The following is a 21,721-nucleotide window of genomic DNA, read 5'->3' as shown; positions in this document are numbered from 1 at the left end:
GGACACGGTGGTCCGATTAGGCAACTTGGCTCTTGCATTAGTGATGGAGCGTGCAATGGGGGCGCACAGCCGTGTGCTTTTAATAGGACTGACATTCTGGAATTGCTTGGCAAATTAATTGTATCAATTAATGCTGATAATTACGTAAAGGTATGTGATTGCATTTCAATTTGATACAGGGGGATCAATATCAGTCTTCTTAACTGATGTGTTCTTCGTGTTCGTCGTCACATCCTGGGGACTTAAAACTGGACAGCACCCCTGTGGCCTCAGTAGAGCTCTCAGAATCATATCTAACTTTAAGGTACATCAGAGTGTTACTGTAACCTGACCCCCTGCGACACTCTGCACACCAGTGTTTCCTACTGATGTGTTTCTTACAGCCACTAGGGGGCAGAGTGTTGCAGGGGCCAGTTAATAGTGGCAACAAACCAGTGTGCCTGATGTGGATTTTAGACATGATTCTAGAGCTCTATTGAGGATGTGACGACAGATATACAAGTGAATCTGAAGAAGATGAATACTGATATTGATTTCACACCTCTACCCTCTTTAACAATGTAGGTCATTTTTTTTGGCAAACCCATTCTGTTATGAATTGATGTTTTCGGAGGACCCCATTTGCGTGCCGCACTAATGCAAGACCTGGACTCAAACAGCGGGGCGCTGCATTGAAGACAGGAGTGTGACCCTGAACGATAGAGCGTCGATGAAATGATGGCTGAATAAGTGAGAGACTGAGAGAGGGAGGGGGTACCTCACCTAAACACAAAACCACCCCAAAACCAAATAGAAACTCTAATCTCTATTCACATAACAGAGCTGCTTAAAGTAGAAAGATATTCATAAAACGCTGGTCTGCTTGACTCAGTTTCTTCTAGTTTCAATAAGGCACTGTCTGCTTGACTTCATCTATTTGGCTCTCCTCTCTCTCCCCTCTCCTCTCTCCTGGATTACCTGCTTCGGCTGTTTAGTCGCCGTCTCTGCTCGGTCGGGACTCTCTGAGGTCTCATCGTAATAGGGATCCTCATAATAATCCGTCTCTTCATCATAGTACTGCAGGAAGCGAGAGGGCGTGCGAGGGGAGCGCAGACACACACACACAAGAGAGAGAGACAGAGAGAGAGAGAGAGAGAGAGAGAGAGAGAGACAGAGACTCAAAATTAAGAGATACGTTTTTTAAAGTTTTCTTTGCCTTTTGTGTTGGATACAAAAGACTCCGAAAAGGAAATAAAATCTCTTAATTTTTTAATCCATCGTACACAAACACTCACACACACACACACACACACACACACACACTCTTACACATACACACAAACACTCACACTCTTACACAAACACTCACACACACTCACACACACAAACACTCACACACACAAACACTCACACTCTCTCTCACACACACACATATACACACACTCACACACACACACACTCACACAAACACTCACACACACACACACACACAAACACACACAAACACAAACACGCACACACAGTCTTGTGTAGATGGAGTTTCAAATATTCAGGATTTCAGCCAGAAAGAGATATCTGTGTTCATCATCTGCTATAAATGCAGAAGGGTGTGAGCAGAGAAAGGGCGCATGAAAGCCTAACTGCGTTGATTTTAAAGATGAACACAGTTTCATTAAGCAGCAGGTTGATGCACAGATTCAGTCATATTCATCTATAAAATAAAACTGAATTCTGATGTTTTAACCGTCTTACAAAACCAAATGACTTGTAAGAGCACTATAGGGTTTGTGTGTCAGGGTCTTATAAGATTTGGAGGGTAGCATAAGAAAAACAGGACAACTCGCCATACTGAGCAGAACAAGAGCTGCATAGTCTTATAAGAAATTCCATAGGACACAGTCCCTGTAGCCAGTGAAAGGGGTTCTTACAAGACATTTCAGAGGAGAAGCTGTAAGGGGTTTGTAAGCAGGGATAAAGCAGACCCCTATTCACAAGGACTGACAGAGGAACTTGCTCAGCTGGGAAGTATCCCCTCATCTTACTGAGATCATCTTCTTCCTCTTCTGCTCACATTCACTTGTTGGGTAGTTTTCTGTTTCAGTCTCACATCCTGGAGACTTTTTATACAAAGTTTAAAGCACCCCTGTGTGTGCACTAGAGCTCTCGGAAAAATGTCTAATCCCCAAGTACACCAGAGTGCAACCATGAACCTGCCCCCCCTGCAACACTCAGCCCCCTAGTGGATGTTCTGTGCTCGTTCTCACTGATGTATTTCTGACATCCACTAAAGCCCGCCGCACACAGCCCGACTCAAGCCGTCCCGACTCATCTCATCTCAACTGACCGCACACAGTCTGGATGTATCGTATCAGTGTGCGTGCCCTAAAACCAAGATTATCCAGATTTCAGTCGGGATGTCTTCAGATTTGAAGATTGAACATGTTGAATCTTTTTCAGACGCAGTTTCGTTCAGATGTCATCAGTCTGCCTGTGTGCAGCGGTTGCCGACCAAGACTGACTGAGACCGATTAGTCATAAGAGTGTCAACCAATGATGAAGCAGGTTTAAATGACGTAGCTTGTCATGTGACTTGTCATACAAGATGGCGGAATATTGACAGCTTTAGTTCCACAGGTAAAAGTACATTAGTCTTGAATTGCTTTTTATAGGCATTTACTAATCAAAGGTAAATTATCAGTTTACCTTTTTATTATCAATCTACTGACAGCCTATATTTTCTTACTGCGCTAAAACAGAAGTAACCAGTGCGTGGATCTCCAATAGGTCACAGATCACAAGCCCCTAGATCCACACGCTGAGAAAAAAACACCAAAATCAAATAAAAATCAGCAGGTTGGATTTTATTTATCACAGGCTAAAGTGTAGTAGACAGACTATACAAAAAGTCAAACACTGCCTGAAACGTTTGCACGGTGTAAATGGTCAATAGCTTCTTTTGGTTGCCTCGTGGTGCTGTCTCTGCCGTCTAATCAGCATACGATGCCATGCATAATAATGAGGGTCGCTATGTTGGGCTAAGTTAATACAAAAATGTGTACAGGGCAGTATTAATTAAATCTGCATACATAGTAAATCACCAGGATCTAGTTGTGGTCAGTAATTCAGTCTTAGCAGTGTGCGACACCCAGTCAGGAAAAACTCAACTGTGACATCAAACCAAAACTGAGCACAACTGATCGCAGAATCTGTGCAAACTCAGATGAGAGGAGTCGGGACGGCTTGAGTCAGGCTGTGTGCGGTGGGCTTAAGGGGCAGAGTGTTTGAGGCGGGACTGCTTAGTAAAGAGTATACTATATTTGGAGGGTAGACATGATTCCGAGAGCTCTATTGAGACCAGGATGACTGAAACAGATCGACAAGTCAAATAACATCAGTTAAGAGAACTCTGATACCGCACACCAATACCAAGTTCCTCTCTTAAAGAATGCTGCTTTTAAATTCTAGTGTGTTGAATGACATAGTTACGTGTACTTTGTGAATATACAGAAATGTTCAGAACTGTTCTAGACTGTTGTTCTAGCAGTCTAGAACAGTTTCATGAATTGCAAACTGTATTTCATTTAAGAAAATAGAGTTTGAAAACAACACTCTTTAAACTCAAAGTCCATGCTGTACCACCGGGTCATGCGATTGTATCCCTGCTTGTTACACCACTGGAACAATCCGTCTGGTTGCCTGGCAACCTCAGGGAGAAATGCAACTTCCTCCCTCCCAGGGGGTGGAGCCAACTGGAAATGCATCATGGGAGTGGTACCTCCACCACCTACCCATGATGCACTCAGGCTGGAGGAAGTTAAGCTCAGATTTTTGTACTTTGATGAATTATTTCCTGCTCACAAGATTCAAATCCACACTGCTGACTGTGAGTCCTGTGCTATACACTAGGGGGCAGTGTCCCAAATGATCTAACTGCGTTTACACACTAGGGGCAGGATAACAATTATGATGTGGCTTTTGTTGATAGCATTGTCAGTATACATTTCTCTACGACATGCTACACTTATCCATTGTAAAATGAATTCTAACATAGTCTGAGGCTTTGAAACTGCAGTTACAATATAATTCTAGTACAGTCTAGTCTGGGGATCTCAAACTGCAGTTACAGTGTACCGATGTTTCTGCGGTGGTGTCAGGATAGGGGTCACATTGTTTGTGTAAAATGCAGAACAAATACTGCAGCCAGTCATGCTGCCTGGTGGGAGGAGGGACTGCGGGCTGACACTGCACCTGCACTCATTTTAATGTTTTGCCTTTTTTTGAGAAGGGGTACGATTATCTGTTGAGGGACCACCGGTCTTCAAAGACAAGGGAAGGGGGTGTATCCTAACCTCAGTAAGGGGGTACCCCAGCCTCATTTCGAGGGTACATAAGGCTCAGTAAAGGGGTACACTAGCTTTGTTAAGGGGGCACCCTGGCTTCAGTAAGGCTCACTATGGGGTTCTGTTACTCACGTAGTCTTTAGCCTCCTGTGCTTGCGGGATGTCGGGCAGCGCAGTGTCGCAGTCAGGGCTGTAGTGCTCACAGTAATCATATGCAGCCTGGGGGTTCGAGGCGATCAGGAGCTGCTGGATATCACCCTGTGAGAGAGAGAAGAAAGGAGAGGGGAGAGGAGAGAGGGGACAGGGAGGAGATTTTTTTTAATTAGACAGGTTCATTTTATGTTATTTTATTAATCCCCCCAAGAAAAGATCATATCCTAGCTAAAGTGCAATACTACTCATTAAGTTTCATGTATGTACTGTCTAACTGAAGTAATGTTTAGACTAACTGCACACCCCTGTGAGTTTAACAAATAAAACCCACATTCCTCCATAATTAACACAAAAAAACACAAAACGAGAGACAGAAAAGGAGCGATAGGAATAGGAAGCATGAATCTCTGCACAGTATCTTATGGCCTGCAGTCTCCTCATTGGACGTGCAGAGCAGAGGCTTGTAGTGTTATTCTTGATACATACATTTGGTAAGTACTTAAATACATTATGTACATTAAGAGAGCCTGATAGCGAGACACACAGCAGTGTTCCTGGTCTGCTTCAGACACAGACACACACACACACACACACACACGCACACACACACACACACGCACACACACACATACGCACACATACACACACACACACACGCACACGTACACACACACACACACACGCACGCGCTCACACACGCACACACACATGCACTCTCACACACACACACATACATACACACACGCATGCACTCACACACACACACACACGCACTGTGAGAGAAAACTTCTAGGGGGTCGAGGACAGTGTTAATGGTGTAGGGGTATTGGAGTAGGAGTAGGGTGGTAGGGGTATTGGAGTAGAGGGTAGGATGCTAGGAGTACTGGAGTAGGGGTAGGGTGGTAGGGGTATGATTATTGTTCAGGGTGATGGGTGGAGTGTTTATGGAGTAGAGGGTAGAGTGTGTGTAGGGTGTAGGAATTAAGGGTTCACAGTGCAGGGTGTAGGGTTTAGTGTGGAGTGTGTTAGGGGATAGTGTTTGTGATGCACGGCTATTGTAATAGGGGGTAGGATGTAGGGGTAAGTCTTGGATATAGCGTTTAAGGTGGGGGGTGCAGGATGCAGGATCTAGGGTGTAGAATGCAGGGTGCAATGTACAGGGTGCAGTATGTAGTGTGCAGTGTGTCGTGTTCAGGGTGCAGTGCTCAGGGTGCAGGGTGCAGTGTGTATTGTGCAGTGTTCAGGGTGCAGTGTGTAGTGTTCAGGGTGCAGGGTGCAGTGTTCAGGGTGCAGTGTGTAGTGTGCAGTGTGCAGGGTGCAGTGCTCAGGGTGCAGTGTGTATTGTGCAGTGTTCAGGGTGCAGGGTGCAGTGTTCAGGGTGCAGTGTGTATTGTGCAGTGTTCAGGGTGCAGGGTGCAGTGTGTAGTGTGCAGTGTGTAGTGTGCAGTGTGTCATGTGCAGGGTGCAGTGTTCAGGGTGCAGTGCTCAGGGTGCAGGGTGCAGTGTGTATTGTGCAGTGTTCAGGGTGCAGGGTGCAGTGCTCAGGGTGCAGTGTGTATTGTGCAGTGTTCAGGGTGCAGTGTTCAGGGGGTAGTGTGTATTGTGTAGTGTTCAGGGTTCAGGGTGCAGTGTGTAGTGTTCAGGGTGCAGGGTGCAGGGTGTAGTGTGCAGGGTGTAGTGTTCAGGGTGCAGTGTTCAGGGTGCAGTGTGTAGTATGCAGTGTTCAGGGTGCAGGGTGCAGGGTGTAGTGTGCAGGGTGCAGGGCACAGTGTGTAGTGTGCAGTGTGTAGTGTGTAGTGTGCAGGGTGCAGTGTTCAGGGTGCAGAGTTCAGGGTGCAGGGTGGATGGTACAGTGTTCAGGGTGCAGGGTGTAGTGTGCAGTGTTCAGACTGCAGTGTGTAGGGTGCAGGGTGCAGTGTGTAGTGTGTAGTGTGCAGGGTGCAGTGTTCAGGGTCCAGAGTTCAGGGTGCAGGGTGGATGGTGCAGTGTTCAGGGTGCAGGGTGCAGTGTTCAGGGCACAGTGTGTAGTGTGCAGTGTGTAGGGTGCAGCATTCAGGGTGTAGAGTTCAGGGTGCAGGGTGCATGGTGCAGTATTCAGGGTGTAGTGTTCAGGGTGCAGTGTTCAGGGCACTGTGTGTAGTGTGCAGGGTGCAGTGTGTAGTGTGTAGTGTGCAGGGTGCAGTGTTCAGGATGCAGAGTTCAGGGTGCAGGGTGGATGGTGCAGTGTTCAGAGTGCAGGGTTCAGGCTGCAGTGTGTAGGGTGCAAGGTGTCTCACCTCAAACACCTCCTCATCCAGGATCCTGCTGCCGAATACCACGATGCCCTTGGTGTCAATGCTGGGCTTGTCGCTGCGGGGGAGGGGCTTGGTGATGCGCTTCTTACAGTCCAGGATGAGTGTCACGTCCTTCTTCTGCACACTGAGAGCCACACGGTGCCACCTGCAGCATGGGAGGAGGAACGGCATGGTGGGACAGGGACCAGCAGATAGAGAGAGAGGGGAAGACACACAAACAAACACACTCTCTCACTCTCTCATACAGACAGGGTATTGCTGGGTGTTTATGGTATTTGTGGGTAGTATATCTCGCTCTCATTGTCTCTCACACACACAGAGACAGGTAGAGTACTGCTCTTGCTCTTGGTGAGCACAGTGACTTGCTGTTGGCCAAGTTCACTCCACTGAACAGGGGTCTCTCTCGCACACACACTTACAAAGTATTACTCGGGGCTCTGGTGTATCAGTATTGCTCAGGACTCTGGTATTGCTCAGGGCTCTGGTATTGCTCAGCGTTCTGGTGTATCAGTATTGCTCAGCACTCTGGTGTATCAGTATTGCTCAGGGCTCTGGTATTGCTCAGCGCTCTGGTGTATCAGTATTACTCAGGGCTCTGGTATTGCTCAGGGATCTGGTATTGCTCAGCGCTCTGGTGTATCAGTATTGCTCAGGGCTCTGGTATTGCTCAGCGCTCTGGTGTATCAGTATTGCTCAGGGCTCTGGTATTACTCAGGGCTCTGGTATTGCTCAGCGTTCTGGTGTATCAGTATTGCTCAGCGCTCTGGTGTATCAGTATTGCTCAGGGCTCTGGTATTGCTCAGCGCTCTGGTGTATCAGTATTGCTCAGCGCTCTGGTGTATCAGTATTGCTCAGGGCTCTGGTATTGCTCAGGGCTCTGGTGTATCAGTATTGCTCAGGGCTCTGGTATTGCTCAGGGCTCTGGTGTATCAGTATTGCTCAGGGCTCTGGTGTATCAGTATTGCTCAGGGCTCTGGTGTATCGGTATTGCTCAGGGCTCTGGTGTATCAGTATTGCTCAGGGCTCTGGTGTATCAGCATTGCTCAGGGCTCTGGTGTATCAGTATTGCTCAGGGCTCTGGTATTGCTCAGGGCTCTGGTGTATCAGTATTGCTCAGGGCTCTGGTGTATCGGTATTGCTCAGGGCTCTGGTGTATCAGTATTGCTCAGGGCTCTGGTGTATCAGCATTGCTCAGCGCTCTGGTGTATCAGTATTGCTCAGGGCTCTGGTGTATCAGTATTGCTCAGGGCTCTGGTGTATCAGCATTGCTCAGCGCTCTGGTGTATCAGCATTGCTCGGGGCTCTGGTATTGCTCAGGGCTCTGGTGTATCAGTATTGCTCAGGGCTCTGGTGTATCAGTATTGCTCAGGGTTCTGCTGTAAAAGTATTGCTCAGGGCTCTGGTGTATCAGTATTGCTCAGGGCTCTGGTGTATCAGCATTGCTTAGTGCTCTGGTGTATCAGTATTGCTCAGGGCTCTGGTATTGCTCAGGGCTCTGGTGTATCAGTATTGCTCAGGGCTCTGGTATTGCTCAGGGCTCTGGTGTATCAGTATTGCTCAGGGCTCTGCTATATCAGTATTTTTCAGGGCTCTGGTATTGCTCAGGGCTCTGGTGTATCAGTATTGCTCAGGGCTCTGGTATTGCTCAGGGCTCTGGTGTATCAGTATTGCCCAGGGTTCTGCTGTATAAATATTGCTCAGGGCTCTGGTGTATCAGTATTGCTCAGGGCTCTGGTGTATCAGCATTGCTTAGTGCTCTGGTGTATGAGTATTGCTCAGGGCTCTGGTATTGCTCAGGGCTCTGGTGTATCAGTATTGCTCAGGGCTCTGGTATTGCTCAGGGCTCTGGTGTATCAGTATTGCGCAGGGCTCTGGTGTATCAGTATTGCTCAGGGCTCTGGTGTATCAGCATTGCTCAGCGCTCTGCTATATCAGTATTTTTCAGGGCTCTGGTATTGCTCAGCGCTCTGGTGTATCAGTATTGCTCAGGGCTCTGGTATTGCTCAGGGCTCTGGTGTATCAGTATTGCTCAGGGCTCTGGTATTGCTCAGGGCTCTGGTATATCAGTATTGCTCAGGGCTCTGGTATATCAGTATTACTCAGGGCTCTCGTATATCAGTATTGCTCAGGGCTCTGGTATTGCTCAGCGCTCTGGTGTATCAGTATTGCTCAGGGCTCTGGTATTGCTCAGCACTATGGTATATCAGTATTGCTCAGGGCTCTGGTGTATCAGTATTGCTCAGGGCTCTGGTATATCAGTATTGCTCAGGGCTCTGGTATATCAGTATTGCTCAGGGCTCTGGTATATCAGTATTACTCAGGGCTCTCGTATATCAGTATTGCTCAGGGCTCTGGTATTGCTCAGCGCTCTGGTGTATCAGTATTGCTCAGGGCTCTGGTATTGCTCAGCACTATGGTATATCAGTATTGCTCAGGGCTCTGGTGTATCAGTATTGCTCAGGGCTCTGGTATATCAGTATTGCTCAGGGCTCTGGTGTATCAGTATTGCTCAGGGCTCTGGTATATCAGTATTGCTCAGGGCTCTGGTATATCAGTATTGCTCAGGGCTCTGGTATATCAGTATTGCTCAGGGCTCTGGTATTGCTCAGCGCTCTGGTGTATCAGTATTGCTCAGGGCTCTGGTACTGACTTGCCGTCGGCCAGGTTGATCCCTCTGAAGAGTGGATAGTCCTCGGGCGCTGGTTTCCCGCTCTCGTCCTCGTACAGGAAGACAGGGGACCGGCCCAGCTCCACGCCCAGCTGCTGCACCCCCTGCCCGTTGTACACTGAGAGCAGGAACGCCTGCAGCCCCGCCCTCGCCTTCACCAGAGCCATGATCGAGAAGTTCTCCGGGAACTGACCTGCACAGAGAGACAGGAGTGAGAACTACAGAGAGAGGGACAGGGGTGAGAACTACATAACTACAGAGAGAGAGAGAGAGAGAGAGAGAGAGAGAGAGAGAGAGAGAGAGAGAGAGAGAGAGAGAGAGAGAGAGAGAGAGAGAGACAGGAGTGAGAACTGCAGAACTACAGAGAGAGACAGGAGTGAGAACTACAGAACTACAAAGAGAGAGACAGAAGTGAGAACTACACAGAGATAGGAGTGAGAACTACAGAACTACACAGGGACGCAGGGATACAGAGGGGTTACTACAGAATTACACTGTAACTACATTGTAACTACAATACAAGCACAAAACAGCTGCAAAATGGAGATTAGAACATAACTACACTAACTACAGCAGAAGTACACTTATAATTACAATAAAACTACTACAGAACTACACTGAAACTACAACAGCATTTCAGATGAACTAGACTAGGATGACCTGCAAGAGCATCAACACAGGGGTGTCATGAGAGCAGCTGAACTGCACTAGACTACACTAACACCGTGCTGTGGAAGTGACTGATGCACAAATGTGTTATTGCAAAGTGAAAGTCTGGGAAGACTCAAGCCCAGCATCTGAAGCTTCAAACCCAGGTTCTGAAGACCCAAGCCCAAGTCTATGTGCTGAGGTCTCTGAAGTCACCATCAAACTGAAGTTTAGTTCCTGTTTGATGAAGCAAACTGTCGCGAGTGACCCTAAAACCTCTCCTCCCTTGTACAAGATACTTACACCCTTTGAGTCGCAGGTGTATGCAGCAGAGCTGTATGGCTCTTCAATAGAACCATCTTCATTTTTGTGGGGTTTCCCCACTGATGATGCAGATGAGAATGCAAAAATGGGAGACAATGCAAAGATGGGAATCCTGACTGACTGAGGCGTTGAATCTTTTAATTATTGGGTAAGCATTATATTTAGCTTTTTGTATCTCATATACTGGAGTGTGTGATAAGGTGTAGGGTTTTTATTTCACTTAGTTATAGGGAGCTGGCATATTTAAGACTTAGTTGTGGGCACTATAGAACACTATAGAAAAACATATTTGTAACCATTTTGTTATATAAAGATGATGCTGTAACAGACACTGGATTGCCCATATTGTCTGTGAGCTAGGATCCGATGTGGCCTACATTAAATAAACCGAGTGTGTGATTTTTCTTGATTGCTTAAAAATTGTCTGGATGTACTAATATCTGTAAGTCAGTGCACGAACAATCCACTTACAGGAGTCCAAAACATGTCTGTGTCCTCCTTAAACATCCCTGTGTCTTCCTTAAACATGCCTGTGTCCTCCTTAAACATGCCTGTGTCCTCCTTATGTCTGTGTCCTCCTTAAACATGCCTGTGTCCTCCTTAAACATGCCTGTGTCCTCCTTAAACATGTCTGTGTCCTCCTTAAACATGCCTGTGTCCTCCTTAAACATCCCTGTGTCTTCCTTAAACATCCCTGTGTCTTCCTTAAACATGCCTGTGTCCTCCTTAAACATGCCTGTGTCCTCCTTATGTCTGTGTCCTCCTTAAACATGCCTGTGTCCTCCTTAAACATGCCTGTGTCCTCCTTAAACATGTCTGTGTCCTCCTTAAACATGCCTGTGTCCTCCTTAAACATCCCTGTGTCTTCCTTAAACATGTCTGTGTCCTCCTTAAACATCCCTGTGTCTTCCTTAAACATGCCTGTGTCCTCCTTAAACATGCCTGTGTCCTCTTATGTCTGTGTCCTCCTTAAACATCCCTGTGTCCTCCTTAAACATCCCTGTGTCCTCCTTAAACATGCCTGTGTCCTCCTTAAACATCCCTGTGTCCTCCTTAAACATCCCTGTGTCCTCCTTAAAATGCCTGTGTCCTCCTTAAACATCCCTGTGTCCTCCTTAAACATCCCTGTGTCCTCCTTAAACATGCCTGTGTCCTCCTTAAACATGCCTGTGTCCTCCTTAAACATCCCTGTGTCCTCCTTAAACATGTCTGTGTCCTCCTTAAATATCTAAGAGGGTTCTGAAGCAGGGTTCTGAAGAGGGTTCTGAAGCAGGGTTCTCAAGCAAAGTTCTGAAGCAGAGTTCTGAAATAGAGTTCTGAAGAGGGTTCTGAAGCAGCGTTCTGAAGCAGGGATCTGAAGAGGGTTCTGAAGCAGGGTTCTGAAGCAGAGTTCTGAAGCAGAGTTATGAAGCAGGGTTCTGAAGAGGGTTCTGAAGCAGAGTTCTGAAGAGGGTTCTGAAGATGGTTCTGAAGAGGGTTCTGAAGCAGAGTTCTGAAGAGGGTTCTGAAGCAGATATCTGAAGAGGGTTCTGAAGGTGGTTCTGAGTCTGTGTGACTTGAGGTGGTTCTGCTGACCCAGCTCCCAGACATCATCTCATCCCTCTGCTCTGCACTCCCACACCAGCACTGCAGGGAGTGTGTGTGTGTGTGTGTGTGTGTGTGTGTGTGTGTGTGTGTGTGTGTGTGTGTGTGTGGAGGGATGCATGGATGGGTAAGAAACTAATGTATTCAGGGTAAGAATCTCACATGAGCCCTGCACCCAGACCTGGGTTTCTGAACTCCCTGCAATTAGGAACATAACTGAACTGATCAGGATGCTGGACTTTAATGCTGGGCTAGTGTGAGTTAATCCCTGTGTATGTACAGTATGTATGTATGTATGTATGTGTGTGTAAGTATGTGTGTATGTATGTGTGTATGTATGTATGTGTGTATGTATGGACGGATGGATGGATGGATGGATGGATGGATGTTCAGTGTGTATGTAGGTTTGGATGGATGCATGTGTGCAGTGCCTATAATATGCCCTTCATGCTCCTCAAATGTGTCTGTATTACTACAAACTGACTCTTGTGTATAATGTAGAAAATAAGTGTAAAATAGTGTATTTAGCCTGTAGGGGTTTGTGATAGAGAGAGAAAGGATCAATGTTGTAAATTTCCCTACCGATCAGAAAGGACGCTGTGTAAGGACGGTGGTATGCTGCCTCCTAGATTGACTGCCTTGATGGTAGGTGGAAACCGGAAGGTGACCATATTAGGGGGAGCACATAGTTGCAAGTGCTCAGGACGACTCCATTGCAAGCAGCTGCGGGGCAGCCCTCTATTGGAGAAACCATGGCGACGGGTTGTTTGCAGGGGGGAGGTTTTGGGTACAAAGGGGAAGCAGCTACGTGAGTACGGGGCCTTGGGCTAAAAAGAACACTGACGGCCGGAGCTGCGTTGTGTTGTTTTGTATTACGTGTTTGTTTGTTTGTTGTCACAGAGGAGGAGTGAGAGCAAGGGGCTGCAGCCACGGAGCCAGTCCACACCACACTGAGCACTTCCCTCTCCACACAACATCAGCAGCACCACGGACAAGGCACTGGAGAGCACACTTTCCTGCACCGGACGTGGGAATTTAATTGTTGTTTTGTTTTTGTGTTTGAACACTCACCGTGTACCCCCCAGTACCATCGCTGGACATTTTTGGGAGTAACTCACTGTCTGGACTGTCTTTGTATTCACTACACCACTCATACCTGTCACAGGGTTGCATGATTAATAGTCCTCCCCTCTACTGTGCTGCTTGTGACCTGCAGTGCAGTGCTGGGACTCACCTGAGAGAGCTGCTTGTGACCTGCAGTGCAGGGCTGGGACTCACCTGAGAGAGCTGCTTGTGACCTGCAGTGCAGGGCTGGGACTCACCTGAGAGAGCTGCTTGTGACCTGCAGTGCAGGGCTGGGACTCACCTGAGAGAGCTGCTTGTGACCTGCAGTGCAGGGCTGGGACTCACCTGAGAGAGCTGCTTGTGACCTGCAGTGCAGGGCTGGGACTCACCTGAGAGAGCTGCTTGTGACCTGCAGTGCAGGGCTGGGACTCACCTGAGAGAGCTGCTTGTGACCTGCAGTGCAGGGCTGGGACTCACCTGAGAGAGCTGCTTGTGACCTGCAGTGCAGGGCTGGGACTCACCTGAGAAGAGCTGCTTGGTGGGGGCACTGATCTGGGCCTGCTTGGATATCCTGTATGCCACATCACTGCGGCCCGTGCGACGAGTGGGACAGAACCCAGGGGCCTTTTGGACCCCCTCCGGGAGAGTGTGGAGCTGCAGCACCTTCAGTACATCGACAGGGTCTGCTAGAGACAGAGAGAGGAGGGAGAGAGGGGTCAATACAAACCAGACAAGAGAGAGAGAGGGGGGGGGTGAGAGAGAGAGAGAGAGAGAGAGAGAGAGAGAGAGAGAGAGAGAGAGAGAGAGAGAGAGAGAGAGAGAGAGAGAGAGAGAGAGGAGAAGGACCTGGATAGGGAGAGAGAATAGGAAGATAAGAAAGGTGAGAGAGGGAGAGGGGTTGAAAGAGACAGGGGGAGGAGAGAGGGGAGAGAGGTTTTGGAGGAGAGAACAGAGAGAGGTGGGAGAGGTGAGTGAGAGGAGAAGGGGAGAGGGGAGTGGGAGGAGAGGGGGGGGAGGGGAGTGGGAGGAGGGGGGAGGGGAGTGAGAGGAGAGGGGGGGAGGGGGAGGGGGAGAGGGAAATACAAATCCAACTGCTGCAGTTCTCCCTCTAACACTAACACACAGCCGCTGTGAAGCATGGAGCCATTCGAAGGTAGAGCGAGGAACGCAGTTCAGCTTAGGAACTGGGAGCACAGTGAAACGGGAGAGGAGAGGGAGGGGGGAGGAATTAGATTTTATTCGACAGGAAGGTAAGCTAGCCTCTCGGAATTCTGTAATCAGAATTCAAATCACTAGACCGAGACTCACACAGAACACAATCCAACTACTGTCTCCCTCCCCCTCTCCCTCTCCCTCCCCCTCTCCCTCTCCCTCCCCCTCTCCCTCCCCCTCTCCCTCTCCCTCTCCCTCTGTCTTCCTCTCTCTCCTGCTCCCTATGTGGAGCGGGGGGGGGGGGGGGGGGGGGGGGGGGTCGATCTCTCCTGAACAATTTCAGTAACTTCAAAAATCACATTCCAGACTATCTGGAAAACACATCAAATACTTCACTTTTTTTTATATTCTCAGAATTCCTTCCGAGGCGCTCAAATTCCTGGGAATTGAATCTGATTGAATGGAATATTTATTCCACACAGAATCTGTTAAAATGATTAAAGCAAGTAGAACAATGAGAGAGGTAGAATCCTAACCACTAGAGCCAGCCTCCCTCCCTGCACCTCAGCTCTAAACACTAGAGCCAGCCTCCCTCCCTGCCCCTCAGCTCTAAACACTAGAGCCAGCCTCCCTCCCTGTCCCTCAGCTCTAACCACTAGAGCCAGCCTCCCTCCCTGTCCCTCAGCTCTAAACACTAGAGCCAGCCTCCCTCCCTGTCCCTCAGCTCTAACCACTAGAGCCAGCCTCCCTCCCTGTCTCTCAGCTCTAACCACTAGAGCCAGCCTCCCTCCCTGCACCTCAGCTCTAAACACTAGAGCCAGCCTCCCTCCCTGTCTCTCAGCTCTAACCACTAGAGCCAGCCTCCCTCCCTGCACCTCAGCTCTAACCACTAGAGCCAGCTTCCCTCCCTGTCCCTCAGCTCTAAACACTAGAGCCAGCCTCCCTCCCTCCCAAACTCAACTCTAACCACTAGAGCCAGCCTCCCTCCCTGTCCCTCAGCTCTAACCACTAGAGCCAGCCTCCCTCCCTGTCCCTCAGCTCTAAACACTAGAGCCAGCCTCCCTCCCTGTCCCTCAGCTCTAACCACTAGAGCCAGCCTCCCTCCCTGTCCCTCAGCTCTAAACACTAGAGCCAGCTTCCCTCCCTGTCCCTCAGCTCTAAACACTAGAGCCAGCCTCCCTCCCTGTCCCTAGCTCTAAACACTAGAGCCAGCCTCCCTCCCTGTCTCTCAGCTCTAACCACTAGAGCCAGCCTCCCTCCCTCCCAGACTCAACTCTAACCACTACAGCCAGCCTCCCTCCCTCCCAGACTCAACTCTAACCACTAGAGCCAGCCTCCCTCCCTGTCCCTCAGCTCTAACCACTAGAGCCAGCCTCCCTCCCTGTCCCTCAGCTCTAAACACTAGAGCCAGCTTCCCTCCCTGTCCCTCAGCTCTAAACACTAGAGCCAGCCTCCCTCCCTGTCCCTAGCTCTAAACACTAGAGCCAGCCTCCCTCCCTGTCTCTCAGCTCTAACCACTAGAGCCAGCCTCCCTCCCTCCCAGACTCAACTCTAACCACTACAGCCAGCCTCCCTCCCTCCCAGACTCAACTCTAACCACTAGAGCCAGCCTCCCTCCCTGTCTCTCAGCTCTAAACACTAGAGCCAGCCTCCCTCCCTGTCCCTCAACTCTAACCACTAGAGCCAGCCTCCCTCCCTGTCCCTCAGCTCTAACCACTAGAGCCAGCCTCCCTCCCTCCCAGACTCAGCTCTAACCACTAGAGCCAGCCTCCCTCCCTCCCAGACTCAACTCTAACCACTAGAGCCAGCCTCCCTCCCTCCCTGTCCCTCAACTCTAACCACTAGAGCCAGCCTCCCTCCCTGTCCCTCAACTCTAACCACTAGAGCCAGCCTCCCTCCCTCCCTGTCCCTCAACTCTAACCACTAGAGCCAGCCTCCCTCCCTCCCTGTCCCTCAACTCTAACCACTAGAGCCAGCCTCCCTCCCTGTCCCTCAGCTCTAACCACTAGAGCCAGCCTCCCTCCCTCCCAGACTCAGCTCTAACCACTAGAGCCAGCCTACCTCCCTCCCAGACTCAACTCTAACCACTAGAGCCAGCCTCCCTCCCTCCCAGACTCAACTCTAACCACCAGAGCCAGCCTCCCTCCCTCCCAGACTCAACTCTAACCACTAGAGCCAGTCTCCCTCCCTCCTAGTCTCTCCTCAACTCTAAATACTCAGTGAAGTGTAAGAATGTTAAGAAGGTCAATTTCAGCAGCGACCCGAGTCGTGTAGGGGTCATGAGGTCACAGAGAGGTCACCGCTGACTGAATTATTTTTTGCCGCAGTTGTGTCCCACATTGTGACAGCAAGTCTGTGTGTCAGTGTGAAAGAGAGATGTTTACACTGGCTCTCAGAACTGGACTGACACACTGTGGGTCCAGATCCCTCAGTGCTGAACTTCTCATGACAATAATGCAAGTGTTTCTACCATTAGCCCCCTAGTGGATGTAAGAAACAGTACAGTTTTTGACATGCGATATCTTACTGATGTATTTCTTACATCCACGGGGGGCAGTGTTGCATGTGGGCAGGAGGTAGTAAGGGTTCTACTCTGGTGCACCTGACGCAGAGTGCAGACATGATTCTGAGAGCTCTAGTGAGACACCAGGGTGCTTTAAACTTTATACAACACTCCCAGGATGTAATGACTGACACTGAAAATGATACCAAGTGAATCAGAAGAAGACAAGAGTCTCCTGCCAAGAGCTTTTTAATTTAACTGGAACCCATTTCTTCTAAGTAATGTATTAAAATATTTCAAATATAATTCATTTTTACCACATGACTCTAAACTAAACATTTTAATCGTATACAACTCTCAGCAGTGCTGAATTTAGAAATACTAAAACAAACGCAATAAATTCAGTGACAAGCATTTCAACTCAAAGTCTTTCTCAATGTCTCAGTGAACAGCGAAGACATTTCTGCTCTGCTGTCTCAGGGTTGCTTTCCAGGCAGGCAGGAATCCATCACTGTAACCCTCTTCCTGTCTCAGTCTATAAGACGCAGAGTCCTCTGGCAGGGCTGCAGTGTGTCTGCAGGTGATCAGTAATGTGTATATCATATAGGTTCATATCATCAGCACTGCGGCCAGCTGTGTGCAATGCATTAGTGCTGAAACTCAAGTAGAAAACTGAGACCAATAAAACATTCACGAAATACTCATAAGTTCACTGTGTAGGGCCTAGTTGGCGCTAGTGGGTTAATCCCAATGCACTAGACTAGCCTTTTATATATTGATACAACGGGGTTCCAATCTGGGGACTAGGTGGTGCAGTGAGTTATTGTTAATGCACTAGACCAGCCTTTCACCTTGATCTGGAGGCCTGGATAAATAAACTCATGGCAAGACTGGTAATAAGAACCCTGTACCGGTATAACAGAATAATAATAATAATAATAATAATAATAATAATAATAATAATAATAATAATAATAATTATTATTATTATTATTATTATTATTATTATTATTATTATTATTATGACCCACAAATTCAATGTTTACATGTTTATTTGCCCACAAGGGCGAGCATTCTGCAATACCACAGAATGCCATCAAGTGTGTTTAATATATTAAAAATACATTTACACACAGACACACAGACACACGACTCTCTAAAACACACAGCATCAAACACTGCAGTGATGACGCGACATCCAGAGAGGAAATCAGAAACCTGGAGCTGGACTGGAGAGGAATGAGAGTAAAGCAGACAAGCGCTCCAGCTTGAGCCTTCATCAGAGTGACTGAGAAGCATGTAAAGAAAGGAAGGGGGAGAAATCAACAAAAAAACAGAAGAGAGACCACATCAAAACAAGGGCAACAACTCAGGAAGACAGCCTTTAACTGTATTTATCTGAATGCTAGAAGACTCAGAAACATAATGTTAGAACTTGAAGCTACTGCACTGGCAAGTAACTACGATGTGATAGGTGTTACAGAAACTTGGTTATCCGAGAGTGATGAACACGAATATAGTATTAGTGGGTACACACTGTATAGGAAAGACAGGCAGGACAGAAGAGGCGGAGGGGTAGCGCTATACATAAGAAATAGTCTTGAAGCCCAGGTGTTAAATCTGGACTAAGAAAACAACGCAAAATCAACATAGGTCAGAATAATCGACAAAAATTCAAAGGTCATAATAGGGGCATGCTATAGACCGCCAAATTCAGACGCTAAGCAAAATAATCTGTTATATAATGACATTAGAAATACGTGCAGCAAAGGAGAAGCCATACTAATGGGGGATTTCAACTTCCCCTGTATAAAATGGGAGAACCCGGTGGGGAGCATGACGGACGAAATTGAAATGGTGGAAATGACAAATGACTGCTTCCTAACGCAATTTAATAGCAAATATATTAAATGATTTACAAAGGAGGATACGGGCAACATGCCCCACATGTCGACCTGTTCCTATCCAGTTTTAAATAACTTTAGCATAACAGAGGCTGAAGTGTTAAAGGGACTAGGAGCTCTTAAAATAAACAAATCCCCTGGACCGGATGAGATCCTCCCAATAGTACTCAAAGAAATGAAAGAAGTTATTTACAAACCGCTAACCAAGATCATGCAACAGTCTCTTGACACAGGGGTTGTACCGACAGACTGGAAAATAGCAAACGTAATACCGATCCACAAAAAGGGAGGCAAAACCGAACAAGGTAACTACAGACCAATAAGCCTGACTTCAATTATATGTAAGCTTATGGAAACTATAATAAGATTCAAAATGGAAAATTACCCATATGGTAACAATATCCTGGGAGACAGTCAGCATGGTTTTAGGAAAGGCAGATTGTGTCTAACTAACCTGCTTGATTTTTTTGAGGATGCAACATTGAAAATGGATAACTGCAAAGCACATGACATGGTTTATTTAGATTTCCAGAAAGCTTTTGACAAAGTCCCGCATAAAAGATTAATTCTCAAACTGAACGCAGTAGGGATTCAAGGAAATGCTTGCACATGGCTTAGGGAGTGGTTAACATGTAGAAAACAGAAAGTACTGATTAGAGGAGAAACCTCAAAATGGAGCGAGGTAACCAGTGGTGTACCACAGGGATCAGTATCAGGTCCTCTGCTATTTCTAATCTACATTAATGATTTAGATTCTGGTATAGTAAGCAAAGTTGTTAAATTTGCAGACGACACAAAAATAGGAGGAGTGGCAAACACTGTTGCAGCAGCAAAAGTCATTCAAAATGATCTAGACAGCATTCAGAACTGGGCAGACACATGGCAAATGACATTTAATAGAGAAAAGTGTATTGCATGCAGGCAAAACAAATGTGCATTATAAATATCATATGGGAGATAGTGAAATTGAAGAAGGGAACTATGAAAAAGACCTAGGAGTTTATGTTGACTCAGAAATGTCTTCATCTAAACAATGTGGGTAAGCTATAAAAAAGGCCAACAAGATGCTCGGATATATTGTGAGAAGAGTTGAATTTAAATCAAGGGAAGTAATGTTAAAACTTTACAATGCATTAGTAAGACCTCATCTAGAATATTGTGTTCTGGTCACCTCGCTACAAAAAGGATATTGCTGCTCTAGAAAGAGTGCAAAGAAGAGCAACCAGAATTAACCCGGGTTTAAAAGGCATGTCGTATGCAGACAGGCTTAAAGAATTGAATCTATTCAGTCTTGAACAAAGAAGACTACGCGGCGATCTGATTCAAGCATTCAAAATCCTAAAAGGTGTTGACAATGTCAACCCAAGGGACTTTTTCAATCTGAAAGGACCAGGGGTCACAAATGGAGATCAGATAAAGGGGCATTCAGAACAGAAAATAGGAGGCACTTTTTTACACAGAGAATTGTGAGGGTCTGGAACCAACTCCCCAGTAATGTTGTTGAAGCTGACACCCTGGGATCTTTCAAGAAGCTACTTGATGCGATTCTGGGATCAATAAACTACTAACAACCAAACAAGCAAGATGGGCTGAATGGCCTCCTCTCGTTTGTAAACTTTCTTATGTTCTTACTCACACTCACCACACACACACACACACACACACACACACACACACACATTCACTCACACACACAGAGGCACTGAGACATACAGACACAAACACACACACACAGACACAGACGTACAGAGGCACTGAGACATACACACAGACACACACACAGACGCACAGAGGCACTGAGATGTACAGACGCACACACATACACAAACACAGACACACACAGATGCACTGAGACATACAGACACACACATACACAAACACAGACACACACAGACGCACTGAGACATACAGACTCACACACACACACAAACACAGACACACACAGATGCACTGAGACATACATACACACACACATACACAAACACTGACACATACAGACTCACACACATACACACACACACACACAGACACACACACACACACTCGGAGCAAACAGCCCTGTCTGTGTCAGAGGGGCTTTCATGTGGCGTCTCTTCAACTGCCTCACACAGCCTTCCTCTCCCTTCAACACTGCCTCACACAGCCAGCCTCTCTCCCTTCAACACTGCCTCACACAGCCAGCCTCTCTCCCTTCAACACTGCCTCACACAGCCAGCCTCTCCCTTCAACACTGCCTCACACAGCCAGCCTCTCTCCCTTCAACACTGCCTCACACAGCCAGCCTCTCTCCCTTCAACACTGCCTCACACAGCCAGCCTCTCTTAAATCTGATAAACAACCCCAGGTCAGCCAATTAAAACACCCATTCCTCCATATTCCATCTAGCCTATCCTGCGACATTAAAACTGAAAACAAATGGCCCAGGGTGAAGTTGGCAACATGTCTCCCTTTGACTGCAGTTTGCAGCCGGTCACCCCTTCAAACTGCACACAAACATGCAGTCCCAATATTGACTCTCACTCACACAGCATGCTGTAAAACACAGTGGGGTGCGATCCAAGCAGCACCTTAAACACACTGCGATTGAGTGAGAAGACAGAGCAGTCAGAGACAGAGAAGGGGGGGGGGGGGTCAACTGCTATTAGTGAGAAGACAGACAGCAGAAAGAAAGAAAGAAAGAAAGAAAGAAAGAAAGAAAGAAAGAAACTCAGATGTTTTTGTTCAGCTGACAAACTGAATTCCTTCCCCAGTTGAGTCTGGTGTCGGGGGACATTGCGAGTAATTAAACCACTGGGGGTGGGGGGGTGGGTGTGGGGGGGAGGTGGATAGCTGGCTTCAGCACCAACTCTGTTAGAACCATTAGAGGAATCAAAAGCACAACAACTATTCACTTTCAATCCCAACTCTCCCCGACTCACGGAGTGAACCCGCAGTAACCAGCAGCACTTTCTACAAGAAACTTTTTTATCCTGATTAAAAATAGCTGGGAGAAGGTCCATGACAGGCTGGCAGCATGCCCCCTCCTTCACAGAGAGTATCGATGCTTGTAGTCTGCAGCTCTTTCCTGTTGTAACTTGAAACTACAGGACAGTCTGGCTTTAACATTG

General features: G+C 47.5%; 1 protein-coding gene across 11 annotated transcripts in view; it reads right to left on the bottom strand.

Moving 5' to 3' along the window:
* The window catches only part of LOC117434268 (collagen alpha-1(XI) chain), a 154,744-nt gene that overhangs the window by 119,129 nt on the left and 13,894 nt on the right, over positions 1-21,721 (bottom strand). For 6 of the 11 annotated variants that reach the window (XM_059008791.1, XM_059008795.1, XM_059008794.1 and 3 more), the window contains exons 2-6: positions 13,577-13,741; positions 9,417-9,627; positions 6,749-6,911; positions 4,452-4,577; positions 958-1,056 (exon numbers count right to left, since the gene is read on the bottom strand). In XM_059008791.1, coding sequence (XP_058864774.1) covers positions 958-1,056; positions 4,452-4,577; positions 6,749-6,911; positions 9,417-9,627; positions 13,577-13,741 — 764 coding nt within the window. The remainder of the gene's footprint in view (positions 1-957; positions 1,057-4,451; positions 4,578-6,748; positions 6,912-9,416; positions 9,628-13,576; positions 13,742-21,721) is intronic. The other 5 variants (XM_059008793.1, XM_059008798.1, XM_059008800.1 and 2 more) reach the window with 2 other exon arrangements.

Source organism: Acipenser ruthenus, chromosome 38 (assembly GCF_902713425.1).
Source record: "Acipenser ruthenus chromosome 38, fAciRut3.2 maternal haplotype, whole genome shotgun sequence".
NCBI lineage: Eukaryota > Metazoa > Chordata > Actinopteri > Acipenseriformes > Acipenseridae > Acipenser > Acipenser ruthenus.
Note: the sequence above shows the minus strand (reverse complement) of the source record. Positions and strands in the feature narration are given on the sequence as shown.